Source organism: Centroberyx gerrardi, chromosome 8 (genome assembly GCF_048128805.1).
Source record: "Centroberyx gerrardi isolate f3 chromosome 8, fCenGer3.hap1.cur.20231027, whole genome shotgun sequence".
NCBI classification, from domain to species: Eukaryota; Metazoa; Chordata; class Actinopteri; order Beryciformes; family Berycidae; genus Centroberyx; species Centroberyx gerrardi.
The window spans coordinates 13,631,812-13,647,719 of NC_136004.1; the positions used below are offsets into that span (position 1 = coordinate 13,631,812).

The following is a 15,908-nucleotide window of genomic DNA, read 5'->3' on the forward strand; positions in this document are numbered from 1 at the left end:
TCATGCCTAATGACCACTTCTCTCATGTTCCAAGTGCTGGTAAATGAATATCTGGGTGTATCACTCATTCTGAAAGCACTTTGTCTGGCCTGAACTCTCCACTGAGCTAAAAAGAAACATCATGATTCAAGTTTAGGATTTAGCTTAGACCAATCAATCCTAAGATCCAGCCCTAGATATTCACTTGATTCTGACCAAATAAGTCTCAAGGTGATCCCTGTTTTTGATACTGATTGTCAGCTGTATTTTGATCTGCCAGGCTTGTCCTAAACAAGCTGTTTTAATGCCTGATCACATCAGCTGTTCACTATTTATCAGACTAACGCCGGAAGCTAGAGGCAACAGCTGTTAGTTGGTACAAGTCACATATCCACGCTTCAACTGGAAAGATAAAGTGTGTTTTGTGTGTGTGTGTCCGTGTGTGTGTGTGTGTGTATGTGCATGAATGTGTGTGTTATTTCATGCTAACAGTGATTCTTAGGAGCTGGAAGTTTTTAGGCAGTTCTAACATAACAAGCACGCAAGCAACCGCACACACACATTCATCCAAGTAGTATCTATCTATCTGCATGTATGTTATGCAAAGAACTTATTAAAGTAGGGGCCCAATTCAGCGATTGTCCACTGGATTATCGAATACTGAACCTCCTTAACACTATCATTAATATTGAAACACTGTTTTCATGTAGAGAATGTTTAGAATGTAGAAGCCACATACAGGGAATATTAAGACCAGATTCAGTTTAGAAAAGGGGCTTTTTGGGCTTGTTTCAACAGGCACAGACATTGTGTAACGCTTCATTATTTCCCCCTAAAGGAAACATGCTAGGTATTAATGAGCTGTTTTATTTCACACATTCATCCTCTCTCTCTTTCTCTCTCTCTCTCTCTCTCTCTCTCTCTCTCTCTCTCTCTCTCTCTCTCTCTCTCTCTCTCTCTCTCTCTCTCTCTCTCTCTCTCCCTCTCTCTCCTTAGCTCTCTATCCTGATGACTCAGTGTGCTCCTGAATGGCAGTGCTTGTTTTGTTTGTCCTCTAATTAATTGTTCAAATAATGGATGAGGAGGGGAAGGTGAGAAATAGAGTGAGTTCTCAAGGTGAGACAAGCACCATGAGCCGCTATCGATGAGGTGCAGGGATACCTCAGTGGCCTGGCTTTAAAGCAGTGGGTCTTTATTCAGCTTCAGTGTGAGACTGAGGTTGTTCTCTTGAACTCTCACCTCATGAATCACGAATAGAGTACAAAGGAATATAAATGTATCTATCCACACTTTCACATTCAGTATCCACAGGACAGTATCCGTCTCGGCTCTTGTAGTGTGACGCATGCCTGAAAGCGCTGGCTCAGCCGTGCCAGAAAGTGGGTTAGCAGTGACGCCAGTTGCTACATCTCAGTTTAGAAGCACGTGCAGAGAGAGCACTCGCTGCTCTGGTCTTATCTTAGCAGCACTTGGCGCTGTCCAAATACGGATGGTCTGTTTGTGCTTTTCCACATGCTGGCGTCGGTGTGAGTGTGTGTGTACTGTATATGACACGCAGGAGAATGTGTGTGTGTGTGTGCCCTACAATGAGTTTATGTGTTTGTGTGCCTACGTGTGAGAATGCATGTGCATGTGAGAGTATATGAGGGCCGTATTTACTAAGAGGCGCGCTAATTACACAAAATTTCACAGGCGCAGTTTTCGCCAGTGTAGCACCTAATTTATAAAGACCACATATGCAAATGAAGTCAGTTGCTATTTTCCAATTAGAATACCTTCTCACATGCCACAGCATTGCTCTCAAAACAATAGAGATGAGAGACAGATGTTGTTGAACCAGAGGCCAGGAGATTACGTTTTGTCAAGGTGGGTATACCATGACTCCAGAAGTTCCAGTTCATTTTTTATTTCATCAAGCAGTGACAAAATAATATCAGTAATATCAGTATTAATAATAGTAGATATGACAATCTATAATTTCTTTTAATCTCGTCCTCTGACATTTGGAAAAGATAAATTCTTAAATGAAACACTCTCCCTTTCTAATTATTCTCTTTCTTATTTTCTCTCTCTGCCTGTTGTGGCTTTAAACAAATAACCCAGCAGCCAAGTTTTTTTCAGGGTGAGACATTTAGACATGCTTCCCCTGGGCGATAAATACCGTGCGCAGTTGTGCGTGTTTTGGTTTAGTAAATTGTTGGGAGTGATCCATTTCAATAATCTTCTCCTCCATTTTTGCATCCTATCATTTCCACTCCTCAAAATACGTATTAATTGGGGCAAACAAGATAAAAGTCTCCTGCCAGTTGTCTAACCTATTTCCACCTGCAAAATTCTTGTGCGCACAGGTTAGTACGCACACAGCTGCGTTAGTGCCACCGTGAATGCTTAGTAAACAGTGGGGATGAGTTTGAGTATGTGCTTGCATGCTTGCTTGGGTACATGAATGTGTGTGTGTGTGTGTGTGTGTGTGTGTGTGTGTGTGTTTGTATTCGTTTCCAGGTCCTCTGGGCCAACCTTTAGCCCTGTGCCAGAGTTTCTGCTCTCCAGTAAAGCCTCTTGATTAAGAGCTGCTCCACTAAACAGCCCCTTAGGCCCGCTCTTGGCTCCAACACCCCTGCCCTCTTTCTTGCTGCCCTGCTGTGATGGGCTCCCAGCGCTGGCTTTGGAAACACTAGCTACCCATGAGGCTCACACTACATATATTACCCACAAAATACTTCATAAAAACAATAAATCTGATGATGCATCTGTAGTATATTTAAGCATGATGTGTTCTGCAATCATTCAATTCTACTGGCATTTTACTGGTATTAAACTTCAAAATGTTCTAAGCAAAAAGCAGCGTGTGTGTGTGTGTGTGTGTGTGTGTGTGTGTGTGTGTGTGTGTGTGTGTGTGTATACAGGTCTATAAAGGTCTATAAAGCAAATAGCAGCCATTATGAGCTTTTGGACACGGCTGTCTGTGCTGTGGTGGCTCACTATCTACTGTGGTAGGGTGCTATGAGTTAGATTAAACCTTATCAACCAGTTAAGTCATAATCTTCCCGTCTATATTTGATGAAACTGTTGATGTGCGAGCTTGTATTGCTGTTGTCTTTAATCCCATTCTGTTATTCTGTGTTCAGAGGTGCCCATGGTTCTCTCCCTGTTCCTGCTCATCTCTCTGGTCTGGCTGTGGGCGGGACTCCATATGGGCTACAGGTACCAATGGATGCTCATCCTCTACGTCATCTTCAACTGCGTGCTGGTGAGTTCAATGACTTTTCGTTTTCTTTACTGTCAACAGTCTTATCAACAGCAGCATCTCAGTTTTTGCTTTGTTTTCGCTTCTAGGATATGTACTGTATAAATGAGATTTATTTTCTGATTGATCGATTATTCTTCACTGTCCTCATCATTCTCATCATTAGTGTTGTCGTCATTATCATTGCCGCTATCAACGTCAATTTTTTCGTTGTCATCTTCAGTGATGTCCTTAATGCAGGATTATGAAATGTGTCCAGCACTCACTTTTGTCAAGTTTAAATTGAGTTGACATCATTGAGATGAGATCTCACTGTCAATACTGAAATAACAGAGTCAGGGAATATTGACAGATCTAAGCTTTCCCAACCTGAGTGCCAATTACTGGGTACGTGCGTCAGACCACACTATTGGTCTTTAAGGATTAGTTTAGCTCTATTCTTGTGTTTGCTAGTTGCTTGATGTGTTTGCATTTCATGGCTTATAATTTGAGAGGGCTCTCTGGCAGTTACCACCAATAAAATATTGATTGATTTTTTTTTTTTAAGCTACTAGACTGGTGTATATGTGCATGTGAGTGTGCACACAAGCGTCGATGTGCCTGTGTGTGTTTTGCTGACTTGGAGGGTGAGGGAGTGATGAAGGCTACTTCAGACTCCACTTTGAAGCCCTGCTTTGATGTCGTGGCGAGGCAGAGCAACAAGAGCGCCCCAGGAATGGAGAGACGCAGGGTTATCTGTATCTGTTCCGACTGAAGCCTCTCTGTCTTCTCTCTCTTTCACTCTCTCTCTCTCTCTGTATTTGTATGTTTTTGTGTGTCTGTTGTCTATGTCTGTTCGCCTCTCTTTATCTGCTTGTCTTTGTCTCTGTCTGTCCAACTGCTGTCATTCTCCCTCCCTTTCCTCTCTGTCTGTGCTCCATGTATCAGAGAAGATAAGGAGAGGACATTAATGAGATACTAGATAACTCTATCACCAAATATCTCCACACAGCTGGAAATCCCCAGACATGATCAGCGGTATCTAACTTCAAAGGGTTACATAACAGACAATAGTCCATGATTATAGGTTAAACTTATCAGCAACACTTTCTGTTTGCAGCATTTGATAATGCTTTCCAGTTGAGGAGAGATTTCTCTATGGTGTAATGTGTAGTAATGTGCAACTACAAGGTTTGTTATATAAGATTTACAACCATTGCAATGGTTTACCAGTGTTGATATACAGAGGTAGTACAGCTTGGCAGAACAATTTCATTTCACAGGGAATTCATAGTGTGTCATTGGATTATAGTTGGATTATACTGTAGTTGTATGGTTTCGATTAGGGTTTGGCCGATATATCATTTTGCTGATATATGGGGTTGATATTGGCCTGTCATGTCATCCATCGTCCGTTTTACCATTATTATTTTTATTGCCCATGGCTGACCATAAAAATCATTCCAGCATGGTGTGGGAGCATTTTACTCAACCAGCTTAGGGGGTGGCAGTCTGCAAAGCCTGCAACAAAAAGACTTACCCTTGCCTGAAGGAGCTGCCAACCCACCTGAAATAATTTTATTTTATGGGTTTCAAAAGTGTCACATAATGGTCTAAATGCTGATTCGTGGGCTTTTCCACACTGCCAAGAATACAATTCTAGGGGAAAGACTGGCATGGGCCCAAAATATTGGCTATCAGCAACTTCAATCCAAAAATATTGGTGTCAGCCTTCAAAAAGCCATTACAGTTTAACCATATACTTGATGGCACAGGGATAGTTTAGTTATGTAAAAGTACAGTCCCTGTGATTGTCCATTAAGCTATGGGATAATGTGTGTCTTTTTCACAAAGGTACCCAGCATGTCCTCTCTTTCTCCCCCACTGTCTTGGCACAGCAGGGTCTTTTCTTTGTAGGCTCGTCTATAAATGTTTCTGGTCTCTTCTGTCATCCGCTTAGAGACGTCATCTGCCCGTTAAGTGTGCCATAAGGGTCTGTGGTGATATGTGGCATCCACATGCCAAAGACGACAGTCCCGCACTAAAGTAAACTTCTCCTATTGGTACAGTGACTAATGAAGAGAAGTGATGTCACCGCCAACAGCCGATGTCGCACTTAGCGCTTGTCTGTCAGCGCCAATAGAGTTTGTCCCGCTCCGTGACATCATGTGGTCAGTTTCCTCAGCTGACCAATGGGAGGACCGTACTCTTCAAGATCACTGGTCATTGGTCACATCAACCAGTCCATTGACTAGAGGGTTTTGCTTTGTATCCATCACATAATTCTGTTGATCTCTCCTGTTGAGAGATTGAACGGCCAATGATATCAGCTACATTTTGAAACCTCATCAAAGTTCTAGTTCAATTTTTCTAGACACCAGTTTCACTTTTCTTTTGACTGAGAACAAAAAATCCTGCCTGAATCCCATAGGAACACTTTGGCTTAAAGGCCCTTTCTGTTCCCTCTGTAGTGTCCTTCGTGTGTTCTTGTCTTTGATTTAGGCTTTCCAGGCCTCCCTGTACTCTCCCTCCAATCAATTGTCCTCCACTTCTAACACACACAAACACACATGGACACATGCATGCATACATGCACGTGCGCACACACACACACACACACAGGCACACACATACACACACGCAGGCACACACACACACACATCAAATCCCCATCTCCCTCCGCTGGCTGTACAGCAATCAGCTCCAATTCCATTGAGAAGAGAAATACAACATAAAAGGACTTTACACCAGCCTAATAGACTGCCTCGCATTGCTTTCAATTTGGCCTCGGCTTCAGGATGGACACACTCTGGCTACAAGATGACCCTCGCAGCCAAATTTCAAACTCAGAGTGCTCTGAGAAAGTCTATGACAATTGATTTTCAATTCTAGCTCCTACATTTGTGTGACAGAGGCAAAATTGGGATAGAATCAGGTTCAAGAATTGTGTAGCGTAGTGTATCAACCCCAATCCTGTGGCTAAGACTAAAGCCTCTGGGGTTCAGTCTGGGTCTGTTGTAGAAGCAGGGAACGATTCATCAGAGCGGAACGGACAGGTAAAGAGCCCCGAAAGCGAACTGTGTCCGAGGGCATTGATTAGCAGTAAACAAACTCATCTGACCTAGTTTTCACAAAGCCTCGCTAAGGAAAGAGACTTTGTGTCTATTGGGAGGCTGTTGCCATGTCCCAAGCATGGTTGCAATTAGAGCTGTGTGTTTGTGTGTGTATGTGTGTGTATATGTGTGTGTGTGTGTGTGTGTGTGTGGACGCGTACACGCATGTGTGCGCGAGGGATAGAGTGAATCGGAGTTTTATGGAGCAAACTTAATTCATTTAACTGTGAAGGGGAAGAGGGTTGCAGTAAGAGGGCTGACATTTTGTGCAATTGTGGGACATCCATTAGGGATTGTGTGTCAGAGTTTAATGAATGCAAATGGGATTAGATAAACAAGACTGGAAATGTATTTCTCATCAAGGCACTCCACAGCTTGAACAGCAATTAGACTGTTATGATTCATAACAGATGTAGGCCTCTTATAGTACAAGTTATATTAAAGAAGTTCATTTCTGCATTAACGGAAATGTGTTGGGGCGCCGGTGCAAGAAATTATGGTTAAGGGGCTATTTTTTTAAATTGTAAGCCACGAAAATGATATTACAGGGAATATATTACTTGAACTTGAAAGTCGAGATGATTCTCACATGCCCTCAGTTAATGAATTTAACTGAGCATATTGGATTTTGCATCAGCTATTCTGCACAATGGTTGAGAAAGAAAGAAAAAAGACTCAAGAAGAAGAATAAGGTTCACTACCTTTGTTCAAATGTCTTCGTGTTGAAGACTCTTTGAGAAGCATTGTAATTGAATGCTGCACATGCTAAATGTTTCATAAGCGCCGGCAACACTAGCAAGTCTTTAATGTTATGATTTTCCATTTCGCTCGATCGCGTTGAGGTTACAAGCTGTTTTATGTCTCTGTTGCGAGTCACGGTTCACCGGTTGATGTTGTTTTCCTCATGCCGCGAGTTTTCCATGAGGAGAATTTTCCATGTTTACCTTGGTTTTTGTTGTTGATGTGGTTGTATGGCACACCTCCCAACAGCTGATTACTGAACACCATTAACCAACTGCAGATGTTACAGCTGTTTGTGTGTGTGTGTGTGTGTGTGTGTGTGAAAAGTAACTATACCTCGATCTGGGTTTGTTACAGAGCAGAAATTAGTGCCTTTATTGAGCCCTGTGTTTGTAGAAAACAACCTTTGCTGATGTAGCAGGATATTCAGTGGTATCAATAGGCATCGATAATGAGAGAAATAGGACTTTGGAGTGTAATCAGTAGATTATGCCTGAAACTGTCACAGGCCACTGTGTTTTTTGGCCCCTTTCTCTGTATTTACTGTACTTATCTCCCACTCTGTTTTTCTCTCTCTCTCTGTCTCTCTCTCTGTTCCCCACTCTCTTTCTCTAACAGTCTTCCTCTATCTCTCCCTTTTCCATCCTTTCTCGTGTTAGTCCGGAGCACACATCTGCACCACATCAGGCTGAATTACAACACAATAATCAAATCATTACAGCACCACCCTTTATTATGTTCTCCGGTGGCGGCCCCTCTGCCGGTAAAGCTTACCTCATTGTATCGTCGCAGTCAGACAAACAGGCAGCGGCCAAGCAGCACCAGGCCCCGTCACAATTCAATTCCACCCCCGCTGCCTCGTTGAACCTTTGCACGCAGCTAAAAATAGGCCACAGGATCTCTGTGTGTCTTTATGAAACAGCAGGCCTTGGCCCACACGTGTCCACACACACACACACACACATACAGACACACACTCACACACACACACACAAACAGCTGTGTCAAGCCTGCAAGGACAGTAGGATGTGTGGGAAAGCAGTCTGTTGCTCTTATAAGCACAGAAAAGTGGTTCAATCCACTGTGCTTTTCCAAGTGTTGAGTGAAGGGAATGTTCCATCGTTTACTGAATTCTGTGTGCTGTCTCTCAGCGAGCTTTTATTTCTTTTTATCACTTCAACTTTTTCAGATTTTTGCTTAGGAAATCTAACTGAAGTGCTTGTTTTGTCCTCTTGTTCTTTTGTCTCATGCCATCGCATGTCGTACACGTTTCTCTCTCTCTCTCTCTCTCTCGCTCTCTCTCTCTCTTTGTGTGCCTTCCTGTATCTAGTCTGTTCTTCTCCTCTTCTCTCTGCCCACCTCCCCTCCTCTCCTTCCTTCTCTCCTTAGCTCTGTCCTTTCCATCTCTGAAGACCTGGCCTCTCCAGTGATCAGGGAACACTTACATAACAGGCCTATGGTAGTAAAGCCTGTTCCTCAGGCCGCACAGCCTGCTAATGATCTGTGCTAATCACTCTCAGCACTGTCGTGATGGAGCCACGGCCGTCGATAGTGGCATACACACCCGGACACAATCACACACCTGTATGCTTGTGCACACATATCCACCTCTGTAGTTGTGAGGACTCTCTATTGACGGTATTCATTAACGCGCCCTTAACTCTAAAACTGATAATTCGCCTGATAATCGTCCATGTTGCTCTATTACATCACTTTGCGATAGACAAAGTGATGTTGCTCTATTACATCACTTTGTCTATCGCAAAGTGATGTAATAGAGATTCAACCTATATCCAGTTCATGAAAGCTTTTACATTTGCTGTTTTAAATAGGTAGGTCTCTCCTCTGGTGCACACGAAGTGATGTGTTTTATTTTTCCAGCAGCAGCAACAGCGGTTTGTCTGCAATAAATAGAAGAAGACCTCGGTAGTTGGCGTGAGCAGCGAGGCCAACATGGCTGAAGGCACAAAGAAAAGCCCGGTACCTGCAGAAACTCAAACTTCAACAGAAAATCACAATGCTGGCTGCACTCTTTGATTGCCAAGTGATCTCTGGGAAGTGCAGTGCAAAAACACTACTGCAAGGACTGTTAATCACCAAAGATGTTGCCAAAATGAAAAAAAAAAAAAAACACACAAGGAACTTGATGATTACCGCTTTAACAAGCAACAATACATGTGTGACCACAACACTGTAACCTTAACATAATAGTAATTTTAACCCTAACCCAAAACCACCAAATGGCCTCTTTTTAAAGGGAGAAACAGTTCTCCTTTCAAACCTCGTAAACTCTTACCTGTCCTCACAGGTATAGTAATGCAAGGACACACACACACACACACACACACACACGCATACGTAGACGTACAGTACTCACAGACAGTGAACTTGCTCTTTTTGAAACATCAGGCCATAAACCACAGCTAATGACCTGTGAGGCTGTTCTGTGTGCATATCTATTTGCAAGGCTTTTTCCCCCAGCTTACAAGCTGGATGTTCCCTATTTACAGTCCACCCATAAACACACAGTTTCCAGTTATGGTTCCTGTTGGCTTCCTCACGTGGCTCATAATGTTGATTGTGACCATCAGCACTGTTTATTTTCCCCTTTCTATGTCAATGTCCCCCAGGTACACGGGTAATGATGATTGCTTGCACTTTGCTCTACTAGATATAGGAGGGCGCTTGGCCATTTTACTATCTCCTGTTAATCAGCTTTGTAAAGGCCATTTCTGGTACAATGTTAGCTGTAGAACAGAAGCCGTGGTTTGCTGAGATGCAGGTTTCTGGTTTCAATATGCAAAACTGCAGGCATCACTTGAGGAAATGTTTGCAAAAATTGGATACAGTTATAACAGCTTGAGACGTTCTTAGCATTTGCTTTGAAATTGTCACTTGTTGAAAAATGATTCGTTAGTTCGCTCACCAATTTGATTTCAGAAATTGTTCTTTCTGCTGCTTCTGTCATTTTCACAAACAAGGAAATGGGGGAAATTTGATTTTAATAATTCAATGGTTACCAAACCAAAATGCCAAGCATGTCTCCCAACATGCCCAGTGGTCTCCAAACTGTGTTCAGAAATATGTGATTTACTGATTTTCATTGTGTTTGGGAATAAATTCCCTCTTCTTATCACATTAAATCTGATTAAAACATACGGTATATGTGTGCAAACGCGCGCACACGTGTGTGTGTAGGGGAGGTGCCTTTGTGTGCATTCGCGTGCATCTGTACGCACACCCATTCACGCATTTGTGCTCTGCACTCTTCTGTGCTCCATCTCTGTCTGCGGCGGCCGTCATGGCCCGTTGACGGGTGTTGTGAAATACGGGGTGCTCCTGTGGTATTTAACACACAGGTGTTGTGGGGTAATTCGCGGCCGGCTGCTGTTGACCGAGGGGATTCGGTAATGAGGAGGAAGCAGAAATACCAGGGTGCCAGTGATGTCATGCCCCAAGGATGAAGTAATGACATTCCAAAACTCTCCATTCAGTCTGTCTGGGTGTTTTGGGACGATCAAGGCTGAACAGATTCTGGGGGTGAAATCATTTGAATCTCAAAAGATGATGAAGCAGAAGAAGATGGTGATGGAGATGACAGTGATGATAATGATGACGATGATGCTGCTGCTGCTGATGATGATGATGATGTTGATGACTTCAACGTTTATTGTACAGTAGAAAATACAAATAGAAATAAGCATAAATATGAATGTATTTCATATCATTTGTACGTATGTATTGCATTTCTAAATACATTTGCATTTTAAATTTTAGGCATTTAGCTGGTGCTTTTATCCAGAATGACCTACATGGAGTGTAACAATAGAATAAGCTTAAACGCCTAAATCACCAGCCACCAATAATAAGGAGTGCAAGGGTCAGAGCACCCTGACAAGAGACATAACAAAATATTCCTGTGACCCTAGATTGATCATGCATGATAGTGAAGAGCTAGGCGAAGAAAAAGGAGCTGAGGAGAAAAGGTAGAAAGGATTTTTTTTAATGCTGAATCTTCCCTCCTTCCCTCCAGGGCCTGTATGTGTTTGCGGTGTACTTTGTAATGCACAACCAGCTGTGCTGGCCAGCCAAAGCCAGTTACACCGTGGAGATGAGCGGCCATGACGACCCCGACTCTGCCTACCAGGGTGGAGGAGCCGCTACTGTAGGGGGCGACATTAGCAAGTCTACTCAGAACCTTATCAGCGCCATGGAGGAGGTAGGACACACACACACACACACACACACACACACACACACAGCAGCGAGAGAGATAGACAAATACACTTGTATCCACAAAGGTTGACACACATACAGGATATGCATTTATTTTCTAGCCATATTCCCTCTCCATCCATAATCCTGCATTATCTTGTGTTTATTTTACTGACAGCACTGCTTCTGTTTCCACTCTTATCTTTATGTCTTAACTTCAGTACCTACACACAATAGAGAGGTAACACACACCAAAAATTGTTGAGAGGTGCTGATCATTGGAAGTAGACAGGAGAGAACAAGAAAAAGTGTGTAGCACACTGTAGCTCCATAGAAAATATTCTTTATTTGATGACATTTCAGCCCTGCTGCCTTTGTCAAGATCCAAATTTTCCAATTTTCCAATTCTCCAATTCTCACCACATAAAGAATATGTTCTATGGCGCTAGAGTCGGCGACAAACTTTATCTTGTTTTCACTTCAATACTTAGCTTCAATCTTCATGACTTTCCCTCCCCATCTCTATCCACCTCCCCTCTCGCCGCCCCCCACCCCCACCCCCACCCCCACCTCCCAGCTTTCTGCCCCCAGCCCCCTCTCATCTCCCTACCCCAGTCATTTCCATCCACCTCTCCACCTCCTCTCCCTTACCACCCTGCACCTCTCTCCCCCTTTCTCCCCCTCCTCTTTCTTTCGCCATTGACCTCATTCCCATAGTTCTATTTGCCCATTCCTGGTCCTCCTTCAAAAGCATTACTCACCTCAGCATTCATATAATCACTCACTCACACTTGATGTGTTTGCTTTATACTGATTCTCATGATGTAACATCTGTGTAAAATGATGTGTGTGTGTGTGTGTGTGTGTGTGTGTGTGTGTGTGTGTGTGAGAGCGGTCTCTCTTCGTGACTCCCACTAACACCCGCATAAACTCTCCGTGTGACCTCTGTCCTCAAGCTTCTGTCTGACCCCCACGTCACATGCACACATGCAAGCACACACACAAAACACACACACACACACACACACACACACACAGTACTTCTACACTGGCTCAGTCTCCTCAGCAACTTTGTCCCTGGAGAATACCCTATAAGGAGCTACTTGGTTAGGAGGAGAGGATGGTTGGATGAGAGCAGGGGAGAGATGGAAGGAGAAAGAGAAAGAAGGAGAAAAAAGGGGGCAGATTTAACTTCATTACTCCTGGGAACGGCCCCCTCCACCCATTTCCTTCAACACTATCGTCTCTCTCTCTCTCTCTTCCCCTCTCCCTCTCTCTTTCCCTCTCCGAACGTAGGAATCCAGTAATCTTGTTTTATTCATGAGAGCACACTACTGCCTTTCTGAGATTTGGCAACTCTGGTACAGCCCAGCGAGAAAAATAAGGGAGAGAGGGAGAGCCGGTGCGTTGAGCGGCACAGATAGAGACTGCCATGAAGGACGGAGTGAGCGTTAGATGATCGATGATTTGGGAAGGGGATTGGTCAAAGATTTGAAAGGAAATTGGACTGAGATTAGAATGGGGATAGGAATACATAATGTGAGGGTTTGAATTGCTTATTGTGGGGTGTGAGTCATCCAGTCATTGCCTCCATTCAAAGTGGATGTGACAGATCTGTGGTGCCTGGTGGTGCTTAATTCACCTAGCCGGGACGCTCTGTACCTGTTACAGGCTAGCTAACCTCATAAGCTGGTAGAACACACACACACACACACACACACACACACACACACGCAGACACACACACACACACACACACACATACACACACACGCATGTATATGTTCACTAATAGACACACAAAGCATTCGTAATAAAAAAACACAGGAAAACAGCAAGACAGACGGGATTCCACTGGCTGTCCTGGAAAAAATAATACACAAAAACACGGATACACACACACATATAGAGTCACTTGTGTATACCGCTCTCCTCATACTAATATTATATTTTGTTAGAAGATAAAAAAGAGCAGTAGTCAATTGTTAGTGAATGTTTACTCTTCCCCTTTCACAGCCTTGCTTCTCTAGCCCAAACCAGTTCAGCCCCCAGAGTACAACCTGGTTCTGTCACTCACTACAGTCTCTTTTTCATTTCACGTCTTCTTCTTTTCCTTCTGTCCCATCCCTCCTGTCTCCTGCTCTATGGATATATGGATACAGCCCCCCCCCCCCCCCCCCCCCCCCCCCCCAACACACACACACACTCCCTCCCTCCCTCCACCCCCCTCTGTGTCGTCATGTCCATTGAGAAGAGCCTTTTATCCGAAAATGTCAGTTTTGGACGGTGAATAAAAGGTTGTCGTACGACGGTGCTGGCAGCATCATTTACATGATATTAGTCTGATTTAGTGTGCAACCCTAAACCCAGTGACCTGGCTCTCACCCCCTGAACCCACTGTGACCCTGTGGGTCGGCCTTACCCTTTGGTGTGCTTTGACAACATGCACTCTGTCTGACCCTAACTCATCACAGACATGATTACACGGCTGGCAGACACAGCCATTCTCTGAATTAACAACGTGAGACTAGTGTGTGTGTGTGTGTGTGTGTGTGTGTGTGTGTGTGTGTGTGTGTGTGAGCGAGAGGGGTAGATGTGGCTAACCTGCTCTTGCCCTGCGTTCATGTCAAGTTAATGCTCTTGGTTCGTAGTCTAATGTGCAGATTCATCAACAGATGATATGAAGACAGACTTTAACTACATATAGAAGATGATTGTACTTTAACACTATAACTATACATGTAGAACACATTTTACATGATATACCACATATATTACATACATATGCCATGTGTGCATGCATTTTTAGCAGTGGAAATCAAATCACTAACCTTGGCAGCGTTAGTGCCATGCTCTACCCATTGAGCTGCAGCATGACATCTATTACATGCATTCAATTATCTATATTACATTGCATGTATGACACATTCCCCTCTCTCTTTTTGTGTGTACGTGTGCATACTGTATGTGCATGCATGTTCTTATTAAAACCTATATTACATCTTTGTGCGTGCATGCTGATATGTGTATGCACTCATATGACTGTGTGTGTGTGTGTGTGTCAGGTGTCAGCAGACTGGGAGCGGGCCTCGCTGCGGCCCAGCAGCCAGCCCAGCAGTGTGTATAAGCCCAGTCCTGTGATGGGGACCTACACCACAGAGGGAGGCTTCATCAACACCAACCTGGTCACCGGAGACGAGGAGTCGCAGGAGTTTGACGACCTCATATTTGCCTTAAAAACTGGTGAGGATGCCACACTCACACACGCACGGACTCTTTATTTGTTGTAGCGCACAAACTCAATAGCTGTTTCCATCCAACCGTTAAGAAAATGTTCTGTCCGCCTAAATGTAGAACATAACACCATCAGAAATTACATCAAAGATAAAAATGGAGTATTTTATGCTACATCATTATTTGTTTGACAAAAGTGTTTCCATTGCTATTTATCTCATGAATTCGTCAGAAAGAAAAAAACTTTTCTGCCTCAAACAAGCTAAAAACTTTCCATTCAGCCTTTCTTATTTGATAAATCAGCATTTGCATAAAAATACTTGGATGGAAACCCAGCTATTGTTGCCCTAAAAATTGCAGAGTTGCATAGAAACATTCATACATTATGTCTCATTTAAATTTGTACATTTAAAGCAACACATTTGAGATATTATTCTGAGTATGTTGTGAATTTCTAAAAGTTTAGACTGACAATGAGAGAATAGGAGGGAGAGAGAGAGATGTGGAGGATGAGACTTCTACCTTTGGCTCTTGAGTGCCAATGTATGTGTGTATGTGTGTGTTTGCGTGCGTGTGTGTGTATTTGATTGTTCCAAAGTGTATATACATACCCATGGCATCCATTAACGTCAGCCCTGCTTAGTCATTCCTCTGCGGACCTTCAATCTCTCTGCTGCCATGGAAACCATTCTTCCTCTATCGCCATCAATGTTTAACGAGCTGAGGGCCCAAACTGCTGGCTGATATATCACCAACACACACACACACATGTACACAAGCACCGACACACACACTCCTCTCTTCACTCTTTCAAATCACTGAGTAATTGCTTTACAGTGTCTGAATAAGAATCAACCCCAGCTGAACAGCAGCCAAGTAGAGCCACAGCACACTCCTGAACTGTTAATGTGAGACAGAGCCAGAGTGAATAGGGATTCTGCTAGACTAATTTTCACTGAACTTGAATAATATAACCACGCTGATATGTGTCTTTATCACAACAAGTTAGACCACATTCATCAATCAAGAGTGGGTTTCCCAAATAGTGCTATCATAGCTTGTGCATTTATTTCATTCATTGTTTCCTGAAACTCCTCGTAACTCAAGTGGTACGTGAAATCTCTCCTTCTTTCATGACATCCTGGCAGTAGTCAGTAGTAGATTTCAAGTATCTCTTTGCAGGTGCCGTGAAGGCAAGATCCTCCACTGCAGACAGAGGCCACTGTCTTATCTAAACTGTTAATGTAAATAAGCTGCAGTCACACCATCAAAAGCATTTGAGGCACTTGCTTTTTGCCCCAACCCTTATTGTGAAAATAAATAAGTAAATAATGCAACCTCTCTTTTACCAATGTATTTATTCTTAGGCTACACCAAATTTTAGCGCATGTTGTACTCAG

At 43.3% G+C, this 15,908-nt stretch overlaps 2 protein-coding genes across 2 annotated transcripts in view; one reads left to right on the plus strand and one right to left on the minus strand.

Annotated features, from left to right (window-relative positions):
- gig2p (grass carp reovirus (GCRV)-induced gene 2p) overlaps positions 1–15,908 on the minus strand; it is a 359,050-nt gene that overhangs the window by 280,465 nt on the left and 62,677 nt on the right. The window lies entirely within an intron of this gene.
- adgrv1 (adhesion G protein-coupled receptor V1) overlaps positions 1–15,908 on the plus strand; it is a 124,469-nt gene that overhangs the window by 105,072 nt on the left and 3,489 nt on the right. The window contains exons 91-93 of the mRNA XM_071927478.2: positions 3,108–3,229; positions 11,093–11,278; positions 14,340–14,517. Of these exons, the coding sequence (XP_071783579.2) occupies positions 3,108–3,229; positions 11,093–11,278; positions 14,340–14,517 (486 nt within the window). The remainder of the gene's footprint in view (positions 1–3,107; positions 3,230–11,092; positions 11,279–14,339; positions 14,518–15,908) is intronic.